Here is a 24563-nt window from a genome sequence, read left to right as displayed (position 1 = left end):
TTTAGGCATTTCAAATTCAACCCATATTTTATAAAGATATATTTACATGTCCAGTAGTTGAAACATAGCCAGTGATGCATGATGTACAATTCAGTGGACATGTGATTAATCATAATTTCCTCCCAATATAAAATCAATACTTGGGAAATGTAGCAATTGCATGGCTCCTTATATGTTACTTGATGTCCCCATATGTTTCTTCCCTGTAAGGGTTTCTTTTTATAGAAGGTTTGAACAGAAAGAAATGAGCAACTTGGTGTTTCATCTTGGTTTCACTCCTTTTTTTTTTTTTTTTCACTTGCACTGGCTTCCCCTGGGTAGCAGTGTGTGAGATGATGCAGTAGCATCCACTGTAGTGGCTGATGTGCAACTATGCCATCAAAACTCATGCATATACAAGAAAACAGCGTTTGAAGAGCTGTACACTGTAGTGACCTCTATGCATGGAAGGGTTAACTTGATAGCAAATTTGCTTTAGTGGCAGTGAGCTGCCAGTCACTGCAGGCCTGCTCTCTGTGCTCTCCTCCTGTGCTACTTTTGAAATACTGATGCCTTGTGTAAAAACATCCAGCAGGATTTGTTCCTCCTAAAACAGATTAATTCTGTTAAGGTGTGCAGTGCCTCGTATGACTTGTATATCTGTGTTTTAATGAATCTACTCTGTGGATTATTTGGTTGCTTTAATCTGGTAAATAAAAAAAAAAAAAAAAAAGTGATTGGTGCAGCAAGCCCAGCTTCAAATCAGTAAAAGCGTTAGTTGAAGCGTTAGTCTTCGTTCGTTCTGTATTTAGCGTTAGCATTAAAAATCTTCCACATGAATCCAAGATAATCTAAGTCCTCTCCATGTTTGCCTCGATCTGATGTTCTTTACATTACTCTCTGCAATGGCTCTGAACTCGGAGATGTAGATTCACAAAGACTGAGAGGCACAGCAGTTCGAAGCGATCAATAGTCTACGTGGTAAGAGTTCAAAGCAGAGTTGGGCAACAAGTAATGAACTAAGAAGTGAACTAAGCAGACAAGGAGCAGGTTGTGGTCAGAAAAAGGCAGACAAGAAACTGGAGGCTGGAACACAGAGAGGATAGTTCTTTAGACGATCTGGAAAATGAGTGGCGATTGTGGGGGCTGGTGTATATGCAGGGGACGTAATGAAGGGATCGAGAACAGATGTGTGCTGCTGGGTGAGGGGATCAGAGGACAGAGGGCAGGTGGGGAACGGCAGGTATCTGAAATTACAATGACTAAAAAGCAGGAAAGGGAGCAAGAGTCGGATTAATGACTTGATTACCTTCACGTGGAAAGTAGAATTCATTTTCATCTGCTCCAAGAAATACGAATATCCATCAAGCTGTGGCTCCACTCCAGACGCCACTCCAGCCCAAATGTGGCACAGCGTTACTTCTGGACACTTTTTATACAAAAAAGCTTATATCTATGAGAATTCTGACCGGGCTATCCTGTCCCATCATCAGTGTGTTTGTATCTATGTATTGTTTGCTCTGCTTTGTGATGGTGATTTCACCGTGCCATGACAAAGATCTTTGTGAGACCAACATGACACTTTAAATTAAAAATCAGTGTACGTCGTGCTCGTCAGATTTTTGCTTTCAGTTTGTTCGGATACCCCATCCACGACAACACCGAGTCGTTTGTTGTGAATCAGCTCTAAGACCGGATGCAGAGTTAACGAAGTCTGCGCGATCACATGTTATGCCCTCATTCGTGATTGTAAATGCAGAGCAAAGTTCGTATGAGCAGCTGTTGAAATAGCGAGGTCCTGAGCTTCGCCTGGAACCATTACTGGCAGTATTTTAGAACAATATGCAACAGCAATTCTTTCTTTGTCTCTCGGGAGACCAGCACTGGCAGTACATATCACAAATAGCTGACAGAGGGTTGGCAGAAGTGGGGCTTGGGGAGATGCTCTATGGCCACCTGCAGCAAGTTGATTGGGTAAGACAGCCTTTAACACAGTCCTGCTGTGTCAGCATTAGAATCAGAATTGGTTTATTGCCAAGCTTTCCCAGTTTTCACATACAAGGAATTTGCTTTGGTATTTTGTTTTTTTGCATCTAACAGGCCGTCTTGTATTTGAAGAGTTCAAGGATGAGATTACATTTGCGTGAGTCACAGAGGACAATAAGGAGTCTGGGTTTGTGCCGCACACAGTTATCTGGTCGATGGGTATGCACTGCGCCTCCAGCATGTTGGCCTGCGGTGGAATGTAAACACCGACCAGGGCGAATGGAAAAAAACTCATGGGGGAGTAGAAGGTTCTGGAGTTAATGAAAAATGATTCCAGATGAGGAGAACAGCGCTGTAGGATGACAGTCATGCCATTAAACCAGCCACCGAACGCTTAGAAACAGATAGGCCTTCTCCACCTTTTGTCTTGCCCAGACGTTTCGTGTAGACGTAGTGTTTTCTCCCCACCTGAGGCTGGAAAGTAATCTGGTTGCAGCACAGCGAACGCCTGTTAGAGAGAAATATTCCTGATAACAGTGTGCAAATCTGCTGCTGGCAAATAGTGCCATCGACGAGGTGATAAAGGTAATAGCACCGCAGGGGTTGTAACTGTACATACGTACTGCACATTTTGATCTGTGAGTGCAGCTAAATCTTGTGTGTTTTCCATGTACTGAAGTCAAGAAATAGGCAGAGCATAAATCCACAGCAGGGTGCCACTTTGACTCAGCAGGTAGTGCTACTAAAACAGCTTTAGTATCAGGTACTGTTGGAGCTGCAGGAAACACTGCATCATGAACTCCTCTTACATCTTGTCTGGATCTATATTTTCTTGGTTACTGGCTTCAAAATCCGATTTATTGTGATACTACTTTGGGACTGTTGTTTGATAATGATCATCTACCCTAGTAGACTTTCAATGAATGACTTTCACACACAAGGGTTCTCCTTAAATGTAACTAAGTAATGCGCTAAAGTAAATGTGAGGTACTTGGTTCATACTTGAGTATTTCCTTTTCATATTTTCTTTTCACTCCATCTCAGAGGAAAATATTGTACTATTACTACTGTAATATTATTTCTTACAGCTTCAGTTACTCTATAAATGAAGATTTTCACAAACAAAGCATATGAAGAGTTTATCAGATATGATGTCTGGTTATAACTTAAAGTTACCAACAGTTTATACAAGTACAGCAGGTATGACTAGTTGATTAATCAATGAGCTGATCGAAAAGTAACTATTTTGACAATAGCTGAAGTCATTTTTCATGTAAAAACCCTTCATGGCTCCAGCTTTATGAGTGCTGCCTTTCCTTTTAATTCTTTTATTAACTGTAACACGTCTTTAATAGTGTTGAGGTTTGGACTGTTTGTTGGACAAAACAAGCGTTTGTGAAGGTGTCACTTTGGGCTCTTTGTCATTGTGACAACGTTTCTCACTATTCTCAGACGTTGTATGAATTAAACAATAACTCGATTAATGGAGAAAATAATTAGGAGAGATCATTAGCTGCAGTCGTCTCCAAAAACGGCTCAGAGTGAGCTCCACCTTCACCAACAGCAACAGTAAAATCCTGTTTTTACATTAATGCATGAGCAATAATTATCTAATGGTACTTTTACTCAGGTAACATTCGCAATACAGGACTTCAGTGCCAGTATTTGTACAGTGCAGTATTAGTACATTTGCTATAGTAAAAGATCTGAATGCTTCCTCCACTGCTGCAGGCCCTATTCCATTCACTGTGAACAAATTAGAGCTCAGCATTCAGCAAAATACACGTTGCTGTGTAGTGTTACTGATGTCGGGAAAACAACATGAGCATAATTGATAATTAGGAGAAGGAACGTGAACTTCTACACCATTAGGTGAACATAAAACTGTTGCATTAATGTTACTCAGCAAATCAGCACTCAACATTAATGTTGCTCATGCAAAGTCATTTCATAGTTGGCCTGAATCCAGAAGAAGGGACACGCTGTAGTGGGACTGACAGAGCTTAGTGCAGCAGGGAGATGTCAAATCCCTGTGGGTAAACATCGTTCCCTCCTCCTGAAACGTGGGTTTCAACAAGAGTATCTAATTGCTATTCGTCTCACCCTAACTAGGCGGAGCACAATTTCTGTTGCAGGACCATTGATTCAGACAAAAATACTGTGAGGTGTGAAGCCGGAGTCAGAGTGTGTCCAGCCTGTGAGTCTGTGCCGTTTCCCAACAAGGATACTGTTATGGGAAGTATTGTGCTAAGATACTCAGGTGCTTGTAGCTACGCACAACAAAGTGCAATTTGACTGCTGTGACGCTGAAAGGACACTGTGAAAGAATAAAAGCCTGGACGAGCACTAGGCTGCTCTCTGTGGGGCCGTGTAAAAGTACAAACTGCATGACAACTGTTGGCATGTAAAGGCGGGGGGAGAACAGAGCGCCCTTGCTTTGCACAGAGCGAGGAGGAGGAGGAGGAGGAGGAGGAGGAAGAGGAGGATTACAGATGGCCGAAGAGCCGGAACCAGGGGACCGGATATGCCTGACCTTGTAGATAAACTTGTTCATCAAGTTTCCACTTACAATCACCCACTCGTGTCACGTCTCGGGCTGATGTTGCTTTCCCTTGTAAGAATTTCTTGACTTCTAAATGAGCTTTCATACGTTTATTCGACAACCGTGAAAACTTTCTACTCTTAATGATTTATCCATCAATTACCAGAAGCGGAGCAGTCATTTGCATGTCATCATCAAGTCTATTTCTGTTCTCTGTTCTTTTTTTCTTCTCTCCTGCTGCTCCCTGTGCTACATTGTGCTCTATTATTTGTCTGAGGTGCTGACACATGTTTGACTGGTCAGAGAATGACATGTCAAATGTCTGTCAGTAGCCCTGTCTGTACCTGTCCACACCTTATTTACACTAACCACGTAACAAAACCACCATGTCACCCTCACACCCCCTAAACAAATGACCACGCCAGCCCTTCACGTCTCACCACACGCTTTAAAGAGAGACTCCACTGTTCCTTTCTGGGCTTTACAAATGGAAACACCCACTCAACCAAAAAAGTAGCGAGGTGGGTTAGAGCGCTTGATGCCTTCTGCTCCCAGACAGACAGACCAGCGCAGAGAAATACACTTGTGTTGTGAGCAGCCAGGCTACTGCTCGCCAGAGATAACCATGAATTTTACAAAGAGTGTGTCCCTGGTGGAAGACTGATGAATGATAATGACACAGTTATAAAAAAAAGAAGCTACGGGAGAGGGAAGAACAAAGAGTAACTGGTAGGAAGATGGAAGGGAGGCACAATAATACAATGTCTATTGGTTAAAGGGCTAATGTGGACGGTGGATAACACACTGGTTTGGCTCAGTCATGAAGAGGCTGCAGGCTGGGGGGGGGGGGGGTCTATATCAAGCATCATGCAGAAACCTATGTCAAGTCATGGGTGATAGATGCAAAAAAATATATAGTTGAACCAATTTGAATTCAATTTCAAAACTGCAGACCCTAAAAAACTCCCAAAAAAAGAGAAGAGAGAAGAAAGTATCAGCCATGCCGTCAGACTGCTCAATGACAATGACTCTGTTCCCGCCTATCGAAACTCCACTCATCACTTCACACAGTGGTGCACTGATAACTACCTGCAGCTGCAGCCCCCCCCCACACACACACACACATGACAAAACAATAAAAACAGTTCTGATCATCACACCACTTCTATCTATTAGCAAACCCAGCAAAGACTCCAAGACTTCAAGACTGCCCCCCCCCCTATTGCTGCTTTACAAAAGCATGAGTCGAGTCATCCTCCCGCCCCCTGCATCTCCAACGAAAACAAACTTGGCAGCATCCCACACTGCCTCTAAAATCATCTGCCACCCCATACCCAAACTCTCTGAGATCTCAGCCGTCACTATAGCAAAGCACACTAATCACTTCCCCAATCATCACCTCACATAAACACCATCTGGACAGAGATGCAGACCCTTTAAAGCGGAGGAGAGCGCGCTCCAGCGGGAGCATTGCCCCCTCTGCCATTGCAGCATTGAATAAACTGCCTCGTTTGACAACTATGTGTGCTGGAATGCATGAACGTGCTTCTGGAGACTGTGCTGTCTTTATCTGTGTGCTGCTGTGTTCGTATCTGTGTGCGTTTCTCTGCTGGATTGGCTCTGAAAACGAGTCTCCCTCCGGGACCATGAGGTCTAAAATCTGTGTTAATGATTGAAGATTCTCCTGCACACCAGTTATATAAAGTGCTCTGTCCATACACGTTATGAAGATATTCACGCTTTATGACAAGATTGCCTTGGGCATGCATTCCTCTGCCAGTATGAAGTTGTTGTGAGAGCAGACAAACAAGTGTGAGCTAACCTTTTGTCTGTTTCCCCTCTAGCACTACACACTGCATGACACTTCCAACTCCAGTATTTTTCAACTTTTTCTTAATTTTTCTTCCTTATTTGGTAGGAAAGTATAAGCGTGACAGGAAACACAGGTGAGAGAGGTGAACGGCATGCAGCAAAAGGCCATTTGAACCCTGGCTGCTGCAGTAATGTCAGAAATGTAATTGCTCTCTCAACAACTTCATACTGGCAGTTTACCAGGTGTGCAAGCGGGGCACCGAAAACATTTGGTTAATTTTTAAGCCAGGAGTGACTTTACCTCGCAGAGCACATGAAAGTCACACAGTAACACAAGTACATGAACAGATCGAGGAAGCAGCAGAGCAGCAACTCCCTGGTGGTCTGCAAGGTAAAATTACTGTTTTTGTCAATGGAGTTTTGTCAATGGCTTTAAAGACAGCAATATAATGGCTGCTTCTGGTTAAACAAAAATGATCTCAAGGGTCTATCTCTGCAGGGATCCTTTCCACAATAATAATAATCATAATAATCAATCTGAGCCTGCAAAAACAAGCATTTTTAGAGGACGTACTTGGATCAGGCACAGCTGGAGCCATTGCAGCCTTTCTCGAAGCTGCCTGCTGAGGCCATCGACTTTTTTACGACTCCAAAACTTTTTGTACCAACAAGTTATTCCAAACCCAAAATATGTGAATATGAGGCCCAGATTTAAAAATACTGGCACTTTCTCTCAGAAAAGCAAGTTCATCTACTGCCTTGAAAGTTCCCGATTGTTTCAACTTAGGAAGTAAAATGCATTAAGTTGACTACAATGTTCTAGTTGTCCTAACATTGTTATTTTTCAAGGTGTCCAAATGGACCGAATGTTTAATCACTTGTTTACTCACATTTAAACACTTGGGTAATGCCTGACGAGGTGTCCGCTATCCAGAACTGATGGACGACATGGAGGCAGAGAACTGTCCGACGCACAGCGGAGTCCATTAATTCCTGATTATGGACACCTTGAAGGGCATCGTCCTGCTTACACTATGGTTAATGACCAAAGAAAAGAAAAATCTAGACCAGTCATATATATTTCAATGCCTTTTGTAACGTAAAGTTTTTCACAAACCATAACTCTGTTTCCGTGGTAACGTCTGAGGATTTGACTCATTCGTGGGACAGTCACTCTCATCCCATTAGGTTCTGGTGCAATGGAAACATCGTCCACTACTCCAGTAAACAGGACGGATCATAGAAACGACTTGGCAACAGATAGAAGAGATATTTCTAGTCCGCTCAGCACATAGATCCCTTCGGCTCAATGTAACAACAACAGCAGCTCACTAACCAGCTATGTCACTGTCCCCAAATAGATATGAAATAGTGAAGGACCACGTGTGACTGTTGCTGCAGCCTGAAGCAGCAGGTTGAACATGAGATCGTGCGCTGAGTTTTTCGGGATCACAGACAAAAGCTCTCACAGGCTCACTCCCCGTGAGCGGCGATCATTAACGCGTGAACTGTTCAAGGACGCGATCAGAGAGTGAGGGTGTGATCTCCGTGTTCAGGGTTCAGAGGGGATCAGTGTACTTCCTGCAGCTCGTGTGTTACAGTCTCCATCCTCTGACTGTGTCCCTGTTGCTATGGTTACTCCAGCCATGATTACTAATTTACACCAGGGAAAAGACAGTTTCACCGGAACTACTTAGTAGGTAATGGACAGCCAGCAGCCAATCAGAATCAAGTATTCAACCAGACCATGGTATAATTCTACTTACTACTGTGAGCTCAAACATTGATATTTCACATTATCAATGTGAGGAAACTTTCTTTAACTCACATTTCTGCATTATGGTAACTCACAGTTCCAGTTCTCACACTTCCAATAACTATGTTTATACAACTTTTCATTTAATTTACTCTAAATTGGAAAATGTATTCCTGATGGTTTACTTGTTTTTCTTAAACTTTACACTTCATCTGGTCATGAATAATATCACACAACAGCTTTGAGAGTTTTTAGCCCTGAAGCAGCATGACTATGACTCAATGACTCTGCTGTCTGCAGCGTTTTCAAATAACTCATTTTCATTTTGGACCCTGTTCTTCTCCTCAGTGCAGAGGTATCCAGCGAGCACTGCCAGTATTATGGATTCATTTATTATTAGCTCCTTCCTGATTTGCTCTTGACTCATTCCTTGGTAACTAGGAAAAATGTTGAGCACTGTTAAGTGTGTACAACACAAGTTTTTCTCTGACTTTGATCAAAACTGTATAAACCCTGTTCATACAATAATGGGGGAGTGCACTGCTGTTTGAACAGACAGGTCACATCGGGACAACCTGCATTTAGCGAGAACTCTTTGCCAAACCATGTCCTGTTTGCAGGAATCCCAGTGTGAAAGCGTTGCCCAGTCATGTGTACACATTGTGGCATTGCTGTGATTAATCTTTAAGCAAGCTAACCAAACTTAACTTTAGAATTAGTTCTACTTTCTTCTTCCCATATTGGTGCGCCAGCTCTTCATAGTTTACAAAAAATACAGTAACTTAGTTTAGATGTGGAAATTAGTTACTAAATATTTACTCAAAAATAACCACCAGGTATAACTGTTGCCTAACTAACTGAATAAACTGACTAAATTCATGTCAGCTGACACATGAATCTGATAGAATAACATAATGAGTGGTCGACACATGGTTCTGGCACGTTTTAGTCCACGATTAACACATTGTAAGTTTCAGAAAAGTTACACAAGTTGTTATTAGGGTCATCCGTCCATTTGAACAATTAAACAATGCAGTCAAAAGCATGTGGAGGGACTCCTGTGCAGCCACTTTTAGGATTCGCTTTTTGGATTTTTGCTGGTTGGTGGAAAAAGTCGGCTTCTACGACACAAAGTAACCGAAAAGTTCTTTTTCAAGAGAGAGCCTGCATGTTGATTCAATATTTCTTTATTCCTGCTTGATACAAATAGTGGAGCTCCTGGTTAGAACAAATTATGTTTAGAAGCTTAAATTATTGAGATCCAAGTGCAAGATTAACAGGGAGAAAGCAACTCCTGAAATGGGTGTGTCGCGGCTTCATCTAACCCAATACGGATCTATAGAAATATGCCCGGATCAGCCCCAGTACTGAGACAGATGGATGCCAGAGATAAGCCAGTATCACTTTCTGGCTGGCAGGTTTTTACAGCATAAGACTGTCAAGTGTCAGGTCAAAGCACCTGACACTGACTGATTTCATTTCCATTGCCACCGAACACCGAACCGTGTGACACATTAACACATTAATTCTATGTTTCCAATATCAAAATGCAACTCAGTACACTTCACACAGCGAACAATAAGGGCAGGAATATATAGGATTATATTTTTTATTAGAATCATTCTTATTATTTCTTTCCGAGTCACATTTCTTCATGTTTCTGCCACGAGCCTTCATGTTTGAAGTGTAGTTGATCCTGTGCGCCAAGTGAAGAGCAGGAAACATCGGAATCAGAATGAGGAAACAGGTTGAAGTCATTTTTGCTTTGTTGGAGGAAGTTTTTCTGATCTGTTTGGTGCATATAATAAGCACTGGGGAAAATAAGGAAGTAGAGGTAAAGAAAGCAGCAGAGAGTACTGCCAGTCAACAAAACACCTCAGTACGCTGTAGGTCCAAAACCGTGTTTCCATCCAGCTCAAAAAACCTGATACAGACCACTCATGTTCCTGTTACAGGGGTCCTGACACCCACACTTTCACAGAATATTCCAAAGGAGTGATTCCTTTGAGGTTATTTGTCCCAGATTATTTGTTATTTGATTACAGTTCTACAATCCAATGCTTTTGGATTTTCTGATTCTGATTCTGATTCTGATTTTGTTTGTACCTTCATGCTGTCTCAGTAGTTTGATTATCCATTGTGAGGAAGAGGAAGAGTCAGCTGGGATCGGCTGGGATCCAGCCCCCCTCCCTCCCCCCGGGGGCCCTTAAGGACTGCACATACAACTCTCAACATTTAAGGGCATTTAATACACTACCTGACATGGACTAGCCGGAGGGTTTGGCTCTGCTGGCATCTTAACAGCCCTGCGAGCTAAAGCTTTGTCGTCATTGTCCCATGATGCTGCAATACTGCGTCATGTATTGGTATTCATTCTCACTCCCTTTTAATCAGACAGTACGGTTGGTTAACGCTTCATTTAGCTGCCATGCTGTCCGAGGATGACCTGCCTCTGTAGTCTCATCGGTAAATATGTGTGAAAGCACCTCTGACATGATCAATAAGAACAATATGACAAGTCTAAAAACAACAGCTCAGATAATAAATGATCTCGCTACCTAAATGAGGTTATGTGATGGAGGATCACTCTGTAACCTTGGTTACTGTATGTGTATATAGTTTTATTGCTGTAAAGTGATATTTTCTATTTTTAGAATTAGGTAAGAATCCTCTTCTAGTGTATAAGAGGTCAAATAAGTGAGTGAGCCGGTCATTATCGTAAAACGAACCCTGACGGGGTCACTGCACGGCATTACACTAAAGAAATCAACAATGTCATGATGACGATGATGTCAATGTGTGTCGGACCGTTTGATAAATCATTTCAATTGGATTGACCTGTAAAAACCATGTTCTCTTGTTTTCAGACTAAAGGATGTTCCTGCAACAGATGAGAAACTTTTCCTACTTCTTAAGCAAAATAAACTATACTAAACTTGAAATCATTCTCAAAAAGTTACAAATGGAGCAGATTTCCTTCTTGCTCAAGAAAAGATTTAAGTCCATGGTGCTTAAAAGGACAACGACATAATATCTTCATACCTGAAGACAAAGGGGCCTTGTCATAGTCAAGGCTTTTTTTCTTTTTCTATGATTTTTATGCCACATGTGCCATAAAAAGGTCTTTGATCTTGAGATGTGGTGAATATCAATATAACAGGCAACATCTAATGTAGATTTAGCAGACGGGCTAAAGGTTTCAGCTCTATGAACCAAGTGGAGAGCAGAGTGAAATGACTGTTTACCACACGGATCACATGATAACCTACACCTTCCCCCTGGGGTGTTGCCAAATGTATTCATAATTATCCATAATTCAAGTATAATAATGCTGGGTGGGAGTCAGTTTGGCCTCAAACCAATGCCTGAGGGCAAGGATGTGACATTGGTTTGAAAAGCGTAATAAAATGGGAGGTCCTTCCAGAGAAAAGGATCTGAGTACTTTTTTCCCAGGATTTCTCCAGGATTTTATCATATGTCGTGCTGCAACACGTTTCCCAGTTAAGATGTCTGTGGTGCTAACTTTATACTTTGGTCATTGTGCAGAAATAAAACTCTCTGCAGGATTTACCCAGAGCCCCACTGAGCATCACAGCCTGTCACAGCCTGTCACTCAACTGAATAACATCCATCAAAATATTTGGATTCATGAAGATCAGACCTCCTCCCTCTCTTGAGCCTGTACACAGTCAAAGACATGGTGGCATCAACCATCTTATTATTTGGAGAGTGTACATACATTATTATTAATTCTTACCGTCAGACTTTTTTTTCTTTGACGGAAAAAGACAAGTATTAATCAGTTCATCACACATTTACGTCACTTCTTCATTCACAAACCGTCCGCGCTCTACTTGTTTCCTGTTCCGGCGCACACCGGTGCCAAATCAGCGGGCCGGGGATTGGCGGAGCGCGGTGGAGTAATCAAGTGCACCCAGCGTGAGATCTGATGGTGGAGGGCTACCAGGGCTCAGAAAGCGTGAGTGGGTGTGGGTGTGTGTGTGTGGGTGTGTGTGTGTGTGTGTGTGTGTGTGTGTGGGTGCGTCGGTGGCATGGAGACGCTGCGCGCGCGGACGAGTCACAGCCTGTTTAACAGGATGTTGCTCAAAAGTCAAAAGTAAGTTTAATTTCCTCCTGATTTCATGTTCACTCCTCAGGATGCTACTATTTTAAAGCACATGTCCTGGAGTTTTTAGGATATTATGATTGCCCGCCCCCCCCCCCCCCCCCTTTTTTTTTTTTTAAACTGCCGTAGACACAGAGCAGGAGGAGGAGGAGGAGGAGGAGGAGAAGTGTGAGGACGAGGAGCCACCTCAGACATCGGATCTGTCTAGTTTCCTAACAAAAAGCTTTGCCTTACCTCCTTCCTCTTGTGCTCATTCTGATTTGACACCTTTTGGACTTTTTTTGGGAGGTTTCCTGAACAATAAATATAACCCACATGGAACATGGAGACAGAGAACTCTAGTTTTATTTGTGCTAATTTTTTTTTTTCCCACATTTGGAACATTTGGACACTGGACACCACCTGAGCGTCTTTCCTTCCCCTCATTAATAATGCATGACGCCTGCACACCTTTGCATAGACCACGCCCACTTTGACAGGACTCCTTCCTGCCTATATGAGGCGTCTGAATGACAAGTCACCTAGTTGTTTACCATCACCTCCGATGCTCCTCTCACCAGTAACACACACTCACTGTCACTGGACTGGAAGCAGATTTGATCTCTGACCAGGTAAGACTGAAAGAAAATCAACTTTAATACCTTTACAGCTGAGGATGCTTGTTGGATTATGATAGTATCCTATTATTTTAGGTTTATTCTGGCTCATAAACGAATGGAAATATTATTACAGGAATCGGGGGAAATAAATAAAACTATATTCATATTATTAATGACAGCGACAGATACTACTACTACTAACAGTAATAATAAAAGTAACGATAATTAAGCTTTTAATAAATACTCGTTTCTTCATGAAATAATCGCTGAATTCTGTGCTGTGTCATCTGAATCCTTCTGAAGTGAAGATGAGTTTATGTAGTGAGCTCTCCTTTTTTCAAACAGCCTTGTTTGCTTTTAATGAATGTAGACTTTTGATTTATTTCAACACACAGATTGGAACAGTTTCCCGGTCGCGAGCATCGCACGGCCAAGATGAATTCCAAAGTGAAGGCGCTTGTCTTCCTGCTGTGTGTGACGGGCGTCGGTGTGTATTTAAGAGCGTATGTGCCACATTACTCCCAGCTCCAGGACACAAGACTCTGCGCTTGTGAGAAATGTCTAACGGAAGACGATCCGTGGTTCATGCAGCGTTTTCAGAAATCCATCGAACCGTTTTTGTCAGGAAACTACTCTCTCCCAGAGGACGCTTTCAACTGGTGGAGGGTGAGTTGTTACCCTGTGAGAAAACAGGCCTCAACCTGCAGTTTTCAAATCAGGAGAGGCAAAGAAAAATGCAATCAAATGAAACTGTCATGACTTCTTAAGTTGCTCATGTTCACAACTGGTCTAACAGCAATCTCTGTCTGGTATGTGTGTGTCAGCGCTTACAACATGAAAGCCGCAACTACAATTTCTACAATGAAACGGTGGCGAGCCTGTTTCAGACGATCCCACCCAGACCAGATCTTACAGAACCCAGCCCTGACCGCTGCAGGACTTGTTCTGTGGTGGGGAATTCTATTAATTTGAAGGGATCACGTTATGGACCTCTCATAGATTTCCATGACGTCGTCATAAGGTAAATCTACCAGCTAAGTCATGCTGATTTAAACTATGATTGCCTTTGATTCAGTCTGAAAAAAACCCAAAAAAAACAATGATCTCAGGAAGGACAGCAGGAAACACAGGAAAGTTATTTCCTCAATGTCAGAAACTAAAAGTCTAAATTGAAGCTGCTCCGTGATGTATTCATGCCATGGACAGTGTGTTGTAATTAAGAGAATTAAAGAAGCAACTCATTAGCTTGTCTGTCAACAGGTCAGTGTGTATGCAATGTCTGTGTGAGCGGTGAGGAGTGTGTGCATAGAAGTGTGTATTCATCTGTGTGCGTATGGAAAACACAAAGCCCAAGCAAATGACAGTCAGCAAGGCCAGGGGAAGAGAGAGAGAGAGAGGATCTTGTCGGTCTGGTTTACTGCCTCCTGGGCCCGGCCTGCTCAGGTGTGTTGCATCTGTGACAAGGCCTCGGCTCCGCCCTCCTGGAAGAAAGGGAAAGAACACAGTCAGGAGGAAGGACGAGACAGGGCCGACCCCAAAGCCGTCTCAAGTCACACACGACATGTGTCCCTCTGCACCGTGTAGAATGAACCATGGTCGCATCAATGGCTTCGAAGAAGACGTCGGGACCAGGACAACCCATCGTGTCATGTATCCGGAGAGTGCCGGGGACTTGGATAACAGCACTCATCTGGTGTTGTTTGCATTCAAGATAATGGATATCCAGTGGATCACGAAGGCCTTCACCACAGGATTTTTTGGAAAGTGAGTCACATTTTGATGGACCTTGCACATGATTTGCATGTAGGCCTAAAGTGTTCCATATTTGATAGATAAATAGGATAGGATAAGTGCAGATAAAAATGGATTGTATCGGTACGAACATTTTTCAAACTAAATAATATGAAACACTGGTGACATAAACACAGTCATAATGAATTACAAGACTAAGAGTCTGTGGTCATTATGTCCGGCTGTGATTAGGCTGATGCTTTGTGCTAAATGCTAACACCAGCATGCTAACATAAACCATGTTAATTAGTGTGTTAGCATGCTAACATTTCCTAACCAGCAAACAGTATCAGTAGCAAAAATATTGTACAATTTATTGTTTTGACCTGAAGATAGCACTAGACGAACAGTTAAGAGATCACCAAAATTATTTCCCTGTACTCCTGAGGTGGGAAACGCCATGGCGACCAATCCCCTGATTTCACATCACGTGAAACCCCCAAATGTGAACCTCATGGTGACACTAGACAAACACTGAGATTCATCTTTCATCATTGACACTTGCTAATCAGGGATTGTGCCGAGAATTGATGAGTGTGATGAGTTATCACTGCCACTGACAGTGTCCTTGTTGGCTTCAGATGAAGAGTTCTCCTCCGCTCGTCTTTGACGTAAATTCCTGCTGTGATGCGTTTCTGAATACCATACCAAGCGAAATCTAGGACAACGACAACTACTTAACTGTATTATATATATATATATATCTTTGTGTCATATTCAATGTGTTTGGTGTGAGCAAGGGAAGATGCAAATGTGCAAATGCAAATGTGCAAATGCAAGCAAATTATGATCTAAGGCCAACTGAGCAACATCAGTCTGGAGGGTTTGGACTCAACATCTCCAAACATGGCAGCCCAATCATTTCAATGAGAGCTACTCATTGTGTGTGTGTGTGTGTGTGTGTGTGTGTGTATATATATATATATATATATATATATATATATATATATATATGCTTTCCCATCCCCTCCTCTGTATCAATGAGCATCATGTGTCTTTTCCTTGCTCTTGCAGATCAAACTGTGATAATTCAAAGACTCATTCGCCGTAACTTTGCTTGTAACGTAACTCTTATAACGTAGCCCAGGTGCTTGGTGCCAGGAGAGGCCAAGTTAAAGGGCTCAGACTGGTCTCCCAGAACCAGTGTTACGATGTAGGCGTGCAATTTTGCTTCCGAATAATCCTGCATCATAAAATTTCCACCCAATGCAAACACTGTGAACCAGAGCAAGAGGTAGTGTTCCCTTAAGGCAAATAATAATGACCGTCACACTAGAGACAGGAGTTCATATCCTGCTAATGTTGTTTGTGAGACCATGACCATTCCCCACGCTAACGACAGGTCGAGTACACAGTGATAAGGCGGCTCGATGTCATTAAGCTGTGACGTCGCATGCAGGGCGTGGCCTAAACGCACCACGCATGCACGCCAAACCGCCCTTTAGATGCTTCTAACAAGCCTCAGTCGAGGGTGTGTTGAAGATGGCCTTCCCTGCTGGTTTGAGCCTGTAGGGACCAGCGCATGCAACAGCAAACCACAGCTGAGGAGGGGGGTGTCTGAAAGAAGGCAGGAAGAACAAACAAGGCTCATCCACTCGCCTGCTTGGCCTCACTTTGTTTGAAACGTCTGATGTGATGATTAGTTCTCTAGAGAGAATCATTTCTGCTTTGGTTTTCTTATGGAACGCCAAGTATTTCGTTTTACTGACAAAAACATACAAAGTGCTTTATTTGTTTGACATGTACATTGTTCTTTCTGCAGGTCATATGCACCAGTAAAATCCCATATCAAAGCTAACAAGGACTTGGTGAGTATGGTTTGATATTCATTCAACAGCAAACTTAACCGGCTGAAAAGCTGATGGTTCATAAAAGTTTTTGAAAAAAAGCTTAAATGTTAATTGTGATGAACAACAGGTAATGGTCCTGAACCCAGCTTTCATGAAGTATGTTCATGAGGCATGGCTGCAAAAGAGGGGCAGCTATCCATCCACAGGCTTTATGGCTTTGATTCTTGCCCTGCACATCTGTGACGAGGTACGTTTATTTTCTGATTTGGTGATTTCCTCGTGAATGTCACTAGTGTTCCTACAGCAAAACTGACGCATACAAATAATTCATGATACGTTTAATGAAGATTTTAAGCAGTATTTTACTGTATTGCACTTTGTCTCACATTCACACTTACGGGCAGTTTCTTTATTCACTCACACTCCATATGGATAATGAGAGAGACCTCTTGTATGAGAAAGGTAAACATTTCGGCAAACAACCAATTATAGTCCTTTTACTGTCTCCCATTGTGGAAATTCTCAACGGAACAAGGCCTCCTCATCCATTTTAGATGTGTAATCAAGTTTTAGTAACGTCGGCCAATTCAGTTCGGCAAGGATGCAAATTTTGGTGGAGCCTCCTTCAAAGCCAAATGTTCCTCATTGTTACCAACACACATGGTGGAATGTGCCAAAACGTTGGGTGAACATCCCTATGGAAGGGCGGTATTGATGTTAAATGATGTTTGGACATGTCATTAGGACAAGCTGGGGCTCTCTGACAGGCCAAACTGTTCTCAAACCCCAACCTAATTTAGCTTTATGTAAACCGCTTTTGAATCCCACTGTCACCCAAGTGAAGAGGCCTCATATCCACATGGTATCAACTCAGGCTAACAGAAGTTGCAAAGATAACTAAAGCTCTGTGAATCCGGCATTTCATAATCTTCCCATGAAACCGTGCTTACCTTCCACCTGATACAGCCTGTCCCTCTCTCACAGAGAGCAGTAAGAGAGTAATCCACGGTCAGGCTGTGAAGTTTGAGAGGATATGAAATTTGACCGTGACTCGGCCGCAGGCTGTGAATGAGAACCTCTAGCAGACTTACATCACAAACACAACAGACACACCCAGGTGGCTACCCTGTCAGGATAACCCAACCTGCACGCCTGAACTGCAGCTGTCCCACAGAACGCAGAATGGCAGGAACCTCAGCCATTTTGGTTAGAACCACTGGCAGTCAGGAAGGAACCTACCCTAGCTGGTCCAACTGGTTTGATAGGCAGTTTTTATCTAAGCCATGGCCCATTTCATAGTGTAGCTGCCTTCAGTAGTTGTGTAGCTTGATTACAAAATGAACATCTTGGACATTCGTGATGGCAATCTTTCATTGTTTTTTTTCCAGGTCCATGTTTTCGGCTATGGAGCAGACAGTGAAGGAAACTGGAGTCATTACTGGGAAATTCTCAGAAACAAACATTTCAGAACTGGTGGACATCCTGGAGCTTATGAGTACCAAGTGATCAATGAGCTGGCTAAACAACAAAAACTAAAGTTTTATAAAGGGCGGTGATCTTTTCCAGCTTTTACAGACTGAAACTGTGAATGGAGAGTCGTCCACGATCCCTCTTTTCTAGAGGGAAAGTACAGAACTCAAACCACCTGCATAGTGAATGTGACTGATGCTGATGAGGTTGTTTAAGGTACTCAAACTCAGGGAGATGGACTACGATGTGAAAACTAATCACATCCATGGAAATGTGGGATAACCGCTGGTGGAAAAAAAAGAAATGATCGTGTGTGATGACCACTAGAGGACTGCGCTGGGATTGGGATCCCAACGGCAATCTCATGGGAGCACGCCGTTTAAATGTTGCTGCAAATGGGCAAAAAACAAGCTGCAGGATTTTAGCAGATTGTAAATTGTAGACGTGAGTTTTTGGTTTTTTTCATATGTGACTCAGTGATCATGCTGCTTAATATGGTTAATGAAGGATAAATGCCACACAGGCAGATTGGACATGAAGCATGTCCTCCTACATGACTGTGAACTAAACCAAATCTGAGCACAACTCATGCACAGTTCAACCCATGACCCGCCTGTCCGGATAGGTTGACCTGGGAGTTCAGGAAAAGACTGATCAACATACATGGTACGGTGGCCCATAATGACCAAAATAGGATAAAAGTATTGTGTGTGTCGATGCAAAGGAGGAGAACGTAGCTTCAGGTGTGCATCCACACTGTAAAATGTAACTGATTGCCTCAAATAACCTTTTCTCAAAAGTGTGAGCAAAGAGAGGGGAACCATCCACAAATCCCAGCATAGTTTCCCAGCATGCAGTGTTGTAGAACCATCTACCATGTGACCTGATACACTGTCGTTAGTGTCACTGTTCTTCACACTGTTTCTGCTGTTTCTACGCGTTTATAGTTTGCTGTGGTGAAGGAGAGCATTTTGTACCATGACGGAAGTCATGTGCACTGTTTGCACGTTGCCTCCAGTGTGTGTGTGTGTGTGTGTGTGTGTGTGTGTGTGTGTGTGTGTGTGTGTGTGTGTGTGTGTGTGTGTGTGTGTGTGTGTGTGTGGGGCCGTGATGATGGCTGATCAAGCTGTTACTTGTGAAATCATTTGTCTGCTTTGGTAATTATAAGGCATGAGCCTGAAAAGATCTGGCCCCAGGCCTCTGATTTAGTTCCACTCAACTCCAGAGTCGTGAGCCCCCTGGATCCCCCCAGGCTTATCGGGGATATTCAATTTCATTTAATTTTCTCGAATCTTTATGTCATCGGGCAGATTAGATAGTTTTTTGTAAGAGAGACTTGAGACCAAAGAACATTCACAAAAGCACACAACTGAAACATACTCAATAAAACAGTGCCAAGAAAGAAAGAGTGGTTGCATGAAGCAGTTACAAGAATCAACAAAGACATCGGGTAATGGGGTTTGAAATTCTCTAAGGGTGATGAGCGACTCCAGTTTGAGGGCAGCTTGCAGCTCATCCCATTTAAAAAGGTGGATGACGCCTGAACCCAGCACTGCCAACGTTAGTGTGAGGGATCTCTAACGACAGGTAGACGCTGGATGGTGCACTGAGGTTAGTGGAGAGAAGACATGTGAGGTTCTTCTTGTCTGTATGAAAGTCCATCCAACCTTCTGATACAGAGAACAATGATTGGTCCTGAATTCATCATTTGTGAGAGAGCGTGACGCAGTGTGATACACAGGGTTTAACTGCTGACGATACAATTATGTCCATACTCCAGAACAGACATAAAGTAAATACCTGTATGACTCAGTAAGAGCGACATGGGTGCCTCTTAAAGTATTAATGGTAGGACAGTCAGCGCCAATGGTGGAGGTGGAGAATACCATATACTGAGTCCTTTCTGCATTTAAAACAAGTTTATTATTAACAAGTGCTACCTGGAAAGAATCAAATGCAGACAGAAGACGAGTCAGGGCCTGAGCTGGGCTGGAGCTCGGGGCGTCTGAGTACTGATTACTAAACATAACACAGATTTTATAAATCAGCCCAATTAATGATTTGGGGTTTATTGTACTCAGGTTCACTGCCACGACATGAGCTGCTTCCTGTCAGCTTTACCACTTTTAATGAACTACTGGGAAATTTTGAGGCAGTAAAGCCAGCTTATTATAATTTACAGTGTACTAATACTACACGGTAAAATAAAATGGTTTTTCCTGTAGGACGGGAGAAGAAGCAAAATCAGTGGAACAATCCTGCTCTGTCCAACACACACACACACACACACACACACACACACACACAAAGAAAACGAAAATAATAAGCTCTGACTACTTCTGCTTTTGAAATGTGAACGTGAGCCCACGTCGGAAAATACATTTCCGACAAAGGAACATCATGGACAATTTCCTGACCTACGGTTTGTGTCACGTCTGACACATGACATTATTTACATGTGCAAAACCTTTGCAAAGGTATGTAAATGTATGTATGTATATTGTATGAACAGCCAACTGCAGAGAGTTCAAGTGCCTTTGGAACTGTGACACAATAATATATAATTTCTTAGCTGAAGCAGACTAAAAACTACTTTATTAATTCAAATCTGTGCCAAAATGTGACTAATCTTAAATTTATCATTAGAAATAAATTGTTAAATCTTCTGTATTTGTTACCTGTACTATACACATTTTAATGTTTAGCACATTGAATTTACCTGTAATGAAATGTGCCACGACAGTGGAATTGCCTTAACCTTGCCACAAATAATGCTATCATCATGATATGATGATAAGCAGCTGTATGTCCCAATAAAGCCTGGTACCACCACTGTATCATGTAGGACCTCCAAAAGCTCCCTGCAGTTGAAGGACACGTCAAAATGTAATTGTTGAGTGGTTCTTAATTATAATAATACATTATAATATATTAAATATATGTTAATATAAATTATGATGTCTTATTTTACATTTTCTGCTTTGGATTGTATTATGGCTACTTTAATTATTGGTTTTTACTTTATTGGTTATTATTATGATTGTTATGACTACATTAAATGCATTCATCCTCCACAGGAGCACAAGTTAGAGCACAGAAAAAAAGTTAATTAAGTAAGTACTGTATTGCACCTCAAACAGAAGAAAGAGAAGAACGTGATCAGAAGGTCAATTAGGCAACACACAATTGAAATGAACAGCAGTGCTTTATTACAACGTGTACTGTCTTTACAGAGAGGTTGTAAAAAAAAGAAAAAAAAGCACAGATTTGCACAGATATAAATCACAGTTCCCACACACTGGTCAACCTGTTGCTTTCATGATGAAACGTATCAACCATTAAAGTGCCTGAATAACAAGACAAGAATCTCTGAGTAGCTCTCTAATGACAGCATACTTTAAAATGAGGTCTACCGTGCTGTTATTATATGTGTTGAAACACATAGAGTGCTCTTTTGTAATACTTACTGTAATAAGTATAAGCCGAGACATGTGAGTACACCCCAGGCAGCCTCTTCCCAATAACTTCATTTAACTTTCTGTTTTCTGCTACATTTGACTATGAGAAGAATCCGACAGAAATATTTTAGTAAAGGGTGGCCTCATGAAAACTGTGAAGCTATTGTTTTCATTTTGAGGTCAACATTGAATTATCAAGCTTTTGACTAATCATACACATGCACCCGAGGCCGGGAGAGCAGCTTTTAAAGTGAGTCGAAAGCATATTAATAAGTTCTACAAACCAACTCCAGAGATTTAACAGAACATTGAGCAGGCAGTTGTTGTCAGACAGAGTCTTTCCCACAGTCTGTTTATTAAGAACAAAAATCTCAAGTTCATGTTCAGACGTGTTTAATTTCCACTGATAGTTTAACTCTCCAGCCGGGTGCCAAACCAATGCAGAGGAAGAGGATCAATGAGATGATGTAATTCACTGAGCATCAGGCACACACTGTGTGGAAAACATAATGGAAATATGGCATTTCTCTTTGCTAAGGAATTCATGGAGGGCTACAGAAGGTTGCTCAGCACAAAGTGTTCATCCCTTAATGATGAGTGATGCGACGTGCTTCTTGTGCATCATGATTGATTTGCTGAGCCTGTTTCCATTGCGCTTGTGTTTCCCGTGTCCGCTCAGGTTATGTGATGTGCAATTTAAGAAAATGCTCCTTAAAAATAGGTGGGAACTGTTGAAAAATAAATCAGTGTTATGATGTGACAACACTATGGGTAAGGTTTGGTTAGCTTCAGGCGCATAAACAATTTGGTCAGGTTTCAGTAAAGATGGTTTGGGTTCAAATAAACACTTTGTTTGGTTTGAACGTCATTAGTTTTGAGGGTCTTCAGTCAGAAATCAAAGTATTTGACAGATTTTGCCCTGGTGTTAGTTAACAGGTCAGGGAATCTAGGTTGTTACAATTGGTTCCCGGGGGATCATGAATTTGGGTACCATATTTTCACTGCAGTCCATCACCAGTTATTAGGATACACCCTCTGAGCACCAGAGCAGGAACATCTGTACAAAAATGTGGTGTCAATGGACGTAGCCGTTGTTGGGATATTTCACTGCATGAGAGAAAACTAATGATCTAGCAGCTGTGAATATCTGCAACAAACTCCATGGCATCCATCCAATAGCTGTCAATATATTTCATACTGAACCACAAACCACAAATGCTGAACAGCCTCTTTAACAACTCTTGTAAGCCTCATAACACATTATTCACAGTTAAAGGTCATGTTTTTGTTATGCACCTGCTGTACAACCCGCTTAGTTTGTGGTGACCAGCTCCCTATCTACAAGGTGACTTGCATGTTAATAAAGGTAATTGACGCTCAGTTACAATGTAAAATAAGTTTGTGCGTAAAAAAAAAAAAGTCAGAGGAAAAGAAAAAAAAGCATAAATGTAAAATATAAACATTCTACAATAAGGAAACAATATTTAAAATATATATCGAATATATAAAATATGTTAAAATGAAAGAACTGTAGAGTTTGTGCCGGAATGGGCAAAATATGAACCTTATAATGTTATATATATATATATATATATATATATATATATATATATATGTTCCTTGAAGAGTTTGTTGATGTCTCCTCTCGAGGATGGAGAGAGTCGTCCTTATGGTGGGGAGGAGGGGGGCAGCTGTGGAGAGGCCCAGGCCCCTGCTGTGTTGGGGGAGGTGGAGCGGGTGGATGGTTTCACGGAGGATGGCGGTTGGACCGTCCCTTTGTCTTTCAAAGTGGCAGTAAAACTCGTTCAGGTCGTTGGCCACGTTGTTAGTGGAGTGGAGGAATTAAGTTTTGTAGTTGGTGATCTGACTGAGCTCCCCCCCAGGACAGAAACTGTTGTAGTTTCTTATAATGTAGCTCTTAAGTTTCTATCACCATCCTTGCTAAACCTGTATTTGGACTTTTAAAACCTCTCATGAGGTTTGTCATTGTTGTAACTCACCATAGTGCGTAATGGTACACAGCTGTCCTCACGCGCTAATGTAGGATGCCACAGCCTCTGTGTACTCGTCCAGACTGTCCGTGGCAGTCAGGACAGTCCAAACACATCTGAAGAACCTCCACAGCTTCACTGGTCCACTTTTTTTGATGTGCTTACCACAGCATGCCTGTGTGCACGAATCAGGTGGTGGTCAGAGTGTCTCAGTGCAGCACAAGGGACAGGCACTGCTCCATCCAAAATATTCTCCTCTCTGGTCTTGCATTTAATATCTATCTTCACTTGGGGAGGAGCGAGCATGCACTGTGCCTCCTGCTTGTTTGACTGTGGTGGAATGTACCTCTCCCTGTGCCTGCATGGGTTTTTTCTGGGTACTCCATGAGACATGCAGGTCTAAAGTCCTAAACTGCCTGTAGGTCTGAGTGTGGAAGCGGTATATACAACGGATGGATGGATTCCAGATCAGGAGAACAGTGCTGTAGGAAGACATCTCTAGAAACAAATAGGCCTTTTCATTCTGCCCAGAAGTTCTGGAAAGGAGTGCGGTATTGATCCCCACAGTAGAAGAAGAAATGTCCCCACCCATGACTGAAGTTCATCAACTTTGTTGCAACTAAATGCACGTTAAAATGCGCTTCTTTATTTGTTAGAGACAGATAGGAAGTGGTGGAGAGAGAGGGGAACAATACACAGAGTTTACTGGCTGGAATAGAACCACTGACAGTTGCGGTTGACCATTCGGCCATGTGACGTGAATAATGTATTCGGCACATTTCCTCTCCATCAGCATTCCACTGTAGGTATAAAAACTGTCCAGTAAGTCACCAGGTGTGCCGATGAAGGGGGTTGTAACCCTGACGTTCACGAGCTCTTCTCTGGTGAAAGAGCTCTCGGTATTGTAACAAAACACTGAGTTCACAAACAAAACAATGCACGCCAACACACTAAACCAGCCATCTGTGATGCCATCTGGGTGGTAATCAATCAAAAGGCTCAAAGGAAAACAATGGGCCAACAAACCATGTACGGGCGTGCTTCAGCAACTTCTCGGATTCAGATTTCAATTTGTGTTGTGTTGTCTATGTTGTGGTCAAGGTTTGTTTTATACTCTCATGCTCCTGCTCCTGCCATAAGCCCGACTCATCGTGAACAGCTTTACCTGTGACCGCAGGTTATATATCCTAGCATAACAATGGGACAGTCCTCTCCATGAGTCTCCAGTCTGTTAGACTTGAGACCGACAGCATGTAGTGTTTT

The 24563-nt window shown here is 42.3% G+C and overlaps 1 protein-coding gene across 1 annotated transcript; it reads left to right on the top strand.

The window, feature by feature from the left end:
- The first annotated feature begins 12585 nt into the window (after positions 1-12585).
- Positions 12586-20803, top strand: LOC139215936 (CMP-N-acetylneuraminate-beta-galactosamide-alpha-2,3-sialyltransferase 1-like). The gene is made up of 7 exons (XM_070846973.1): positions 12586-12812; positions 13196-13466; positions 13625-13821; positions 14385-14564; positions 16354-16399; positions 16509-16628; positions 17770-20803. The coding sequence occupies exons 2-7, from the start codon at positions 13236-13238 to the stop codon at positions 17935-17937; spliced, it is 942 nt and encodes a 313-aa protein (XP_070703074.1). The 5' UTR covers positions 12586-12812; positions 13196-13235; the 3' UTR covers positions 17938-20803.
- The last annotated feature ends 3760 nt before the right edge of the window (positions 20804-24563 follow it).

Source organism: Pempheris klunzingeri, chromosome 16, assembly GCF_042242105.1.
Source record: "Pempheris klunzingeri isolate RE-2024b chromosome 16, fPemKlu1.hap1, whole genome shotgun sequence".
Lineage (NCBI taxonomy): Eukaryota > Metazoa > Chordata > Actinopteri > Acropomatiformes > Pempheridae > Pempheris > Pempheris klunzingeri.
This window is presented reverse-complemented; position numbering and strand designations above follow the sequence as displayed.

Coding starts and splice junctions, on each gene's coding strand:
- LOC139215936 (XM_070846973.1), top strand. CDS start 13,236: ATGAATTCCAAAGTGAAGGCGCTTGTCTTCCTGCTGTGTGTGACGGGC. Junction 13,822..14,384: donor TTCCATGACGTCGTCATAAG/GTAAATCTACCA, acceptor TGCACCGTGTAG/AATGAACCATGGTCGCATCA. Junction 16,400..16,508: donor TCAAAGCTAACAAGGACTTG/GTGAGTATGGTT, acceptor GATGAACAACAG/GTAATGGTCCTGAACCCAGC.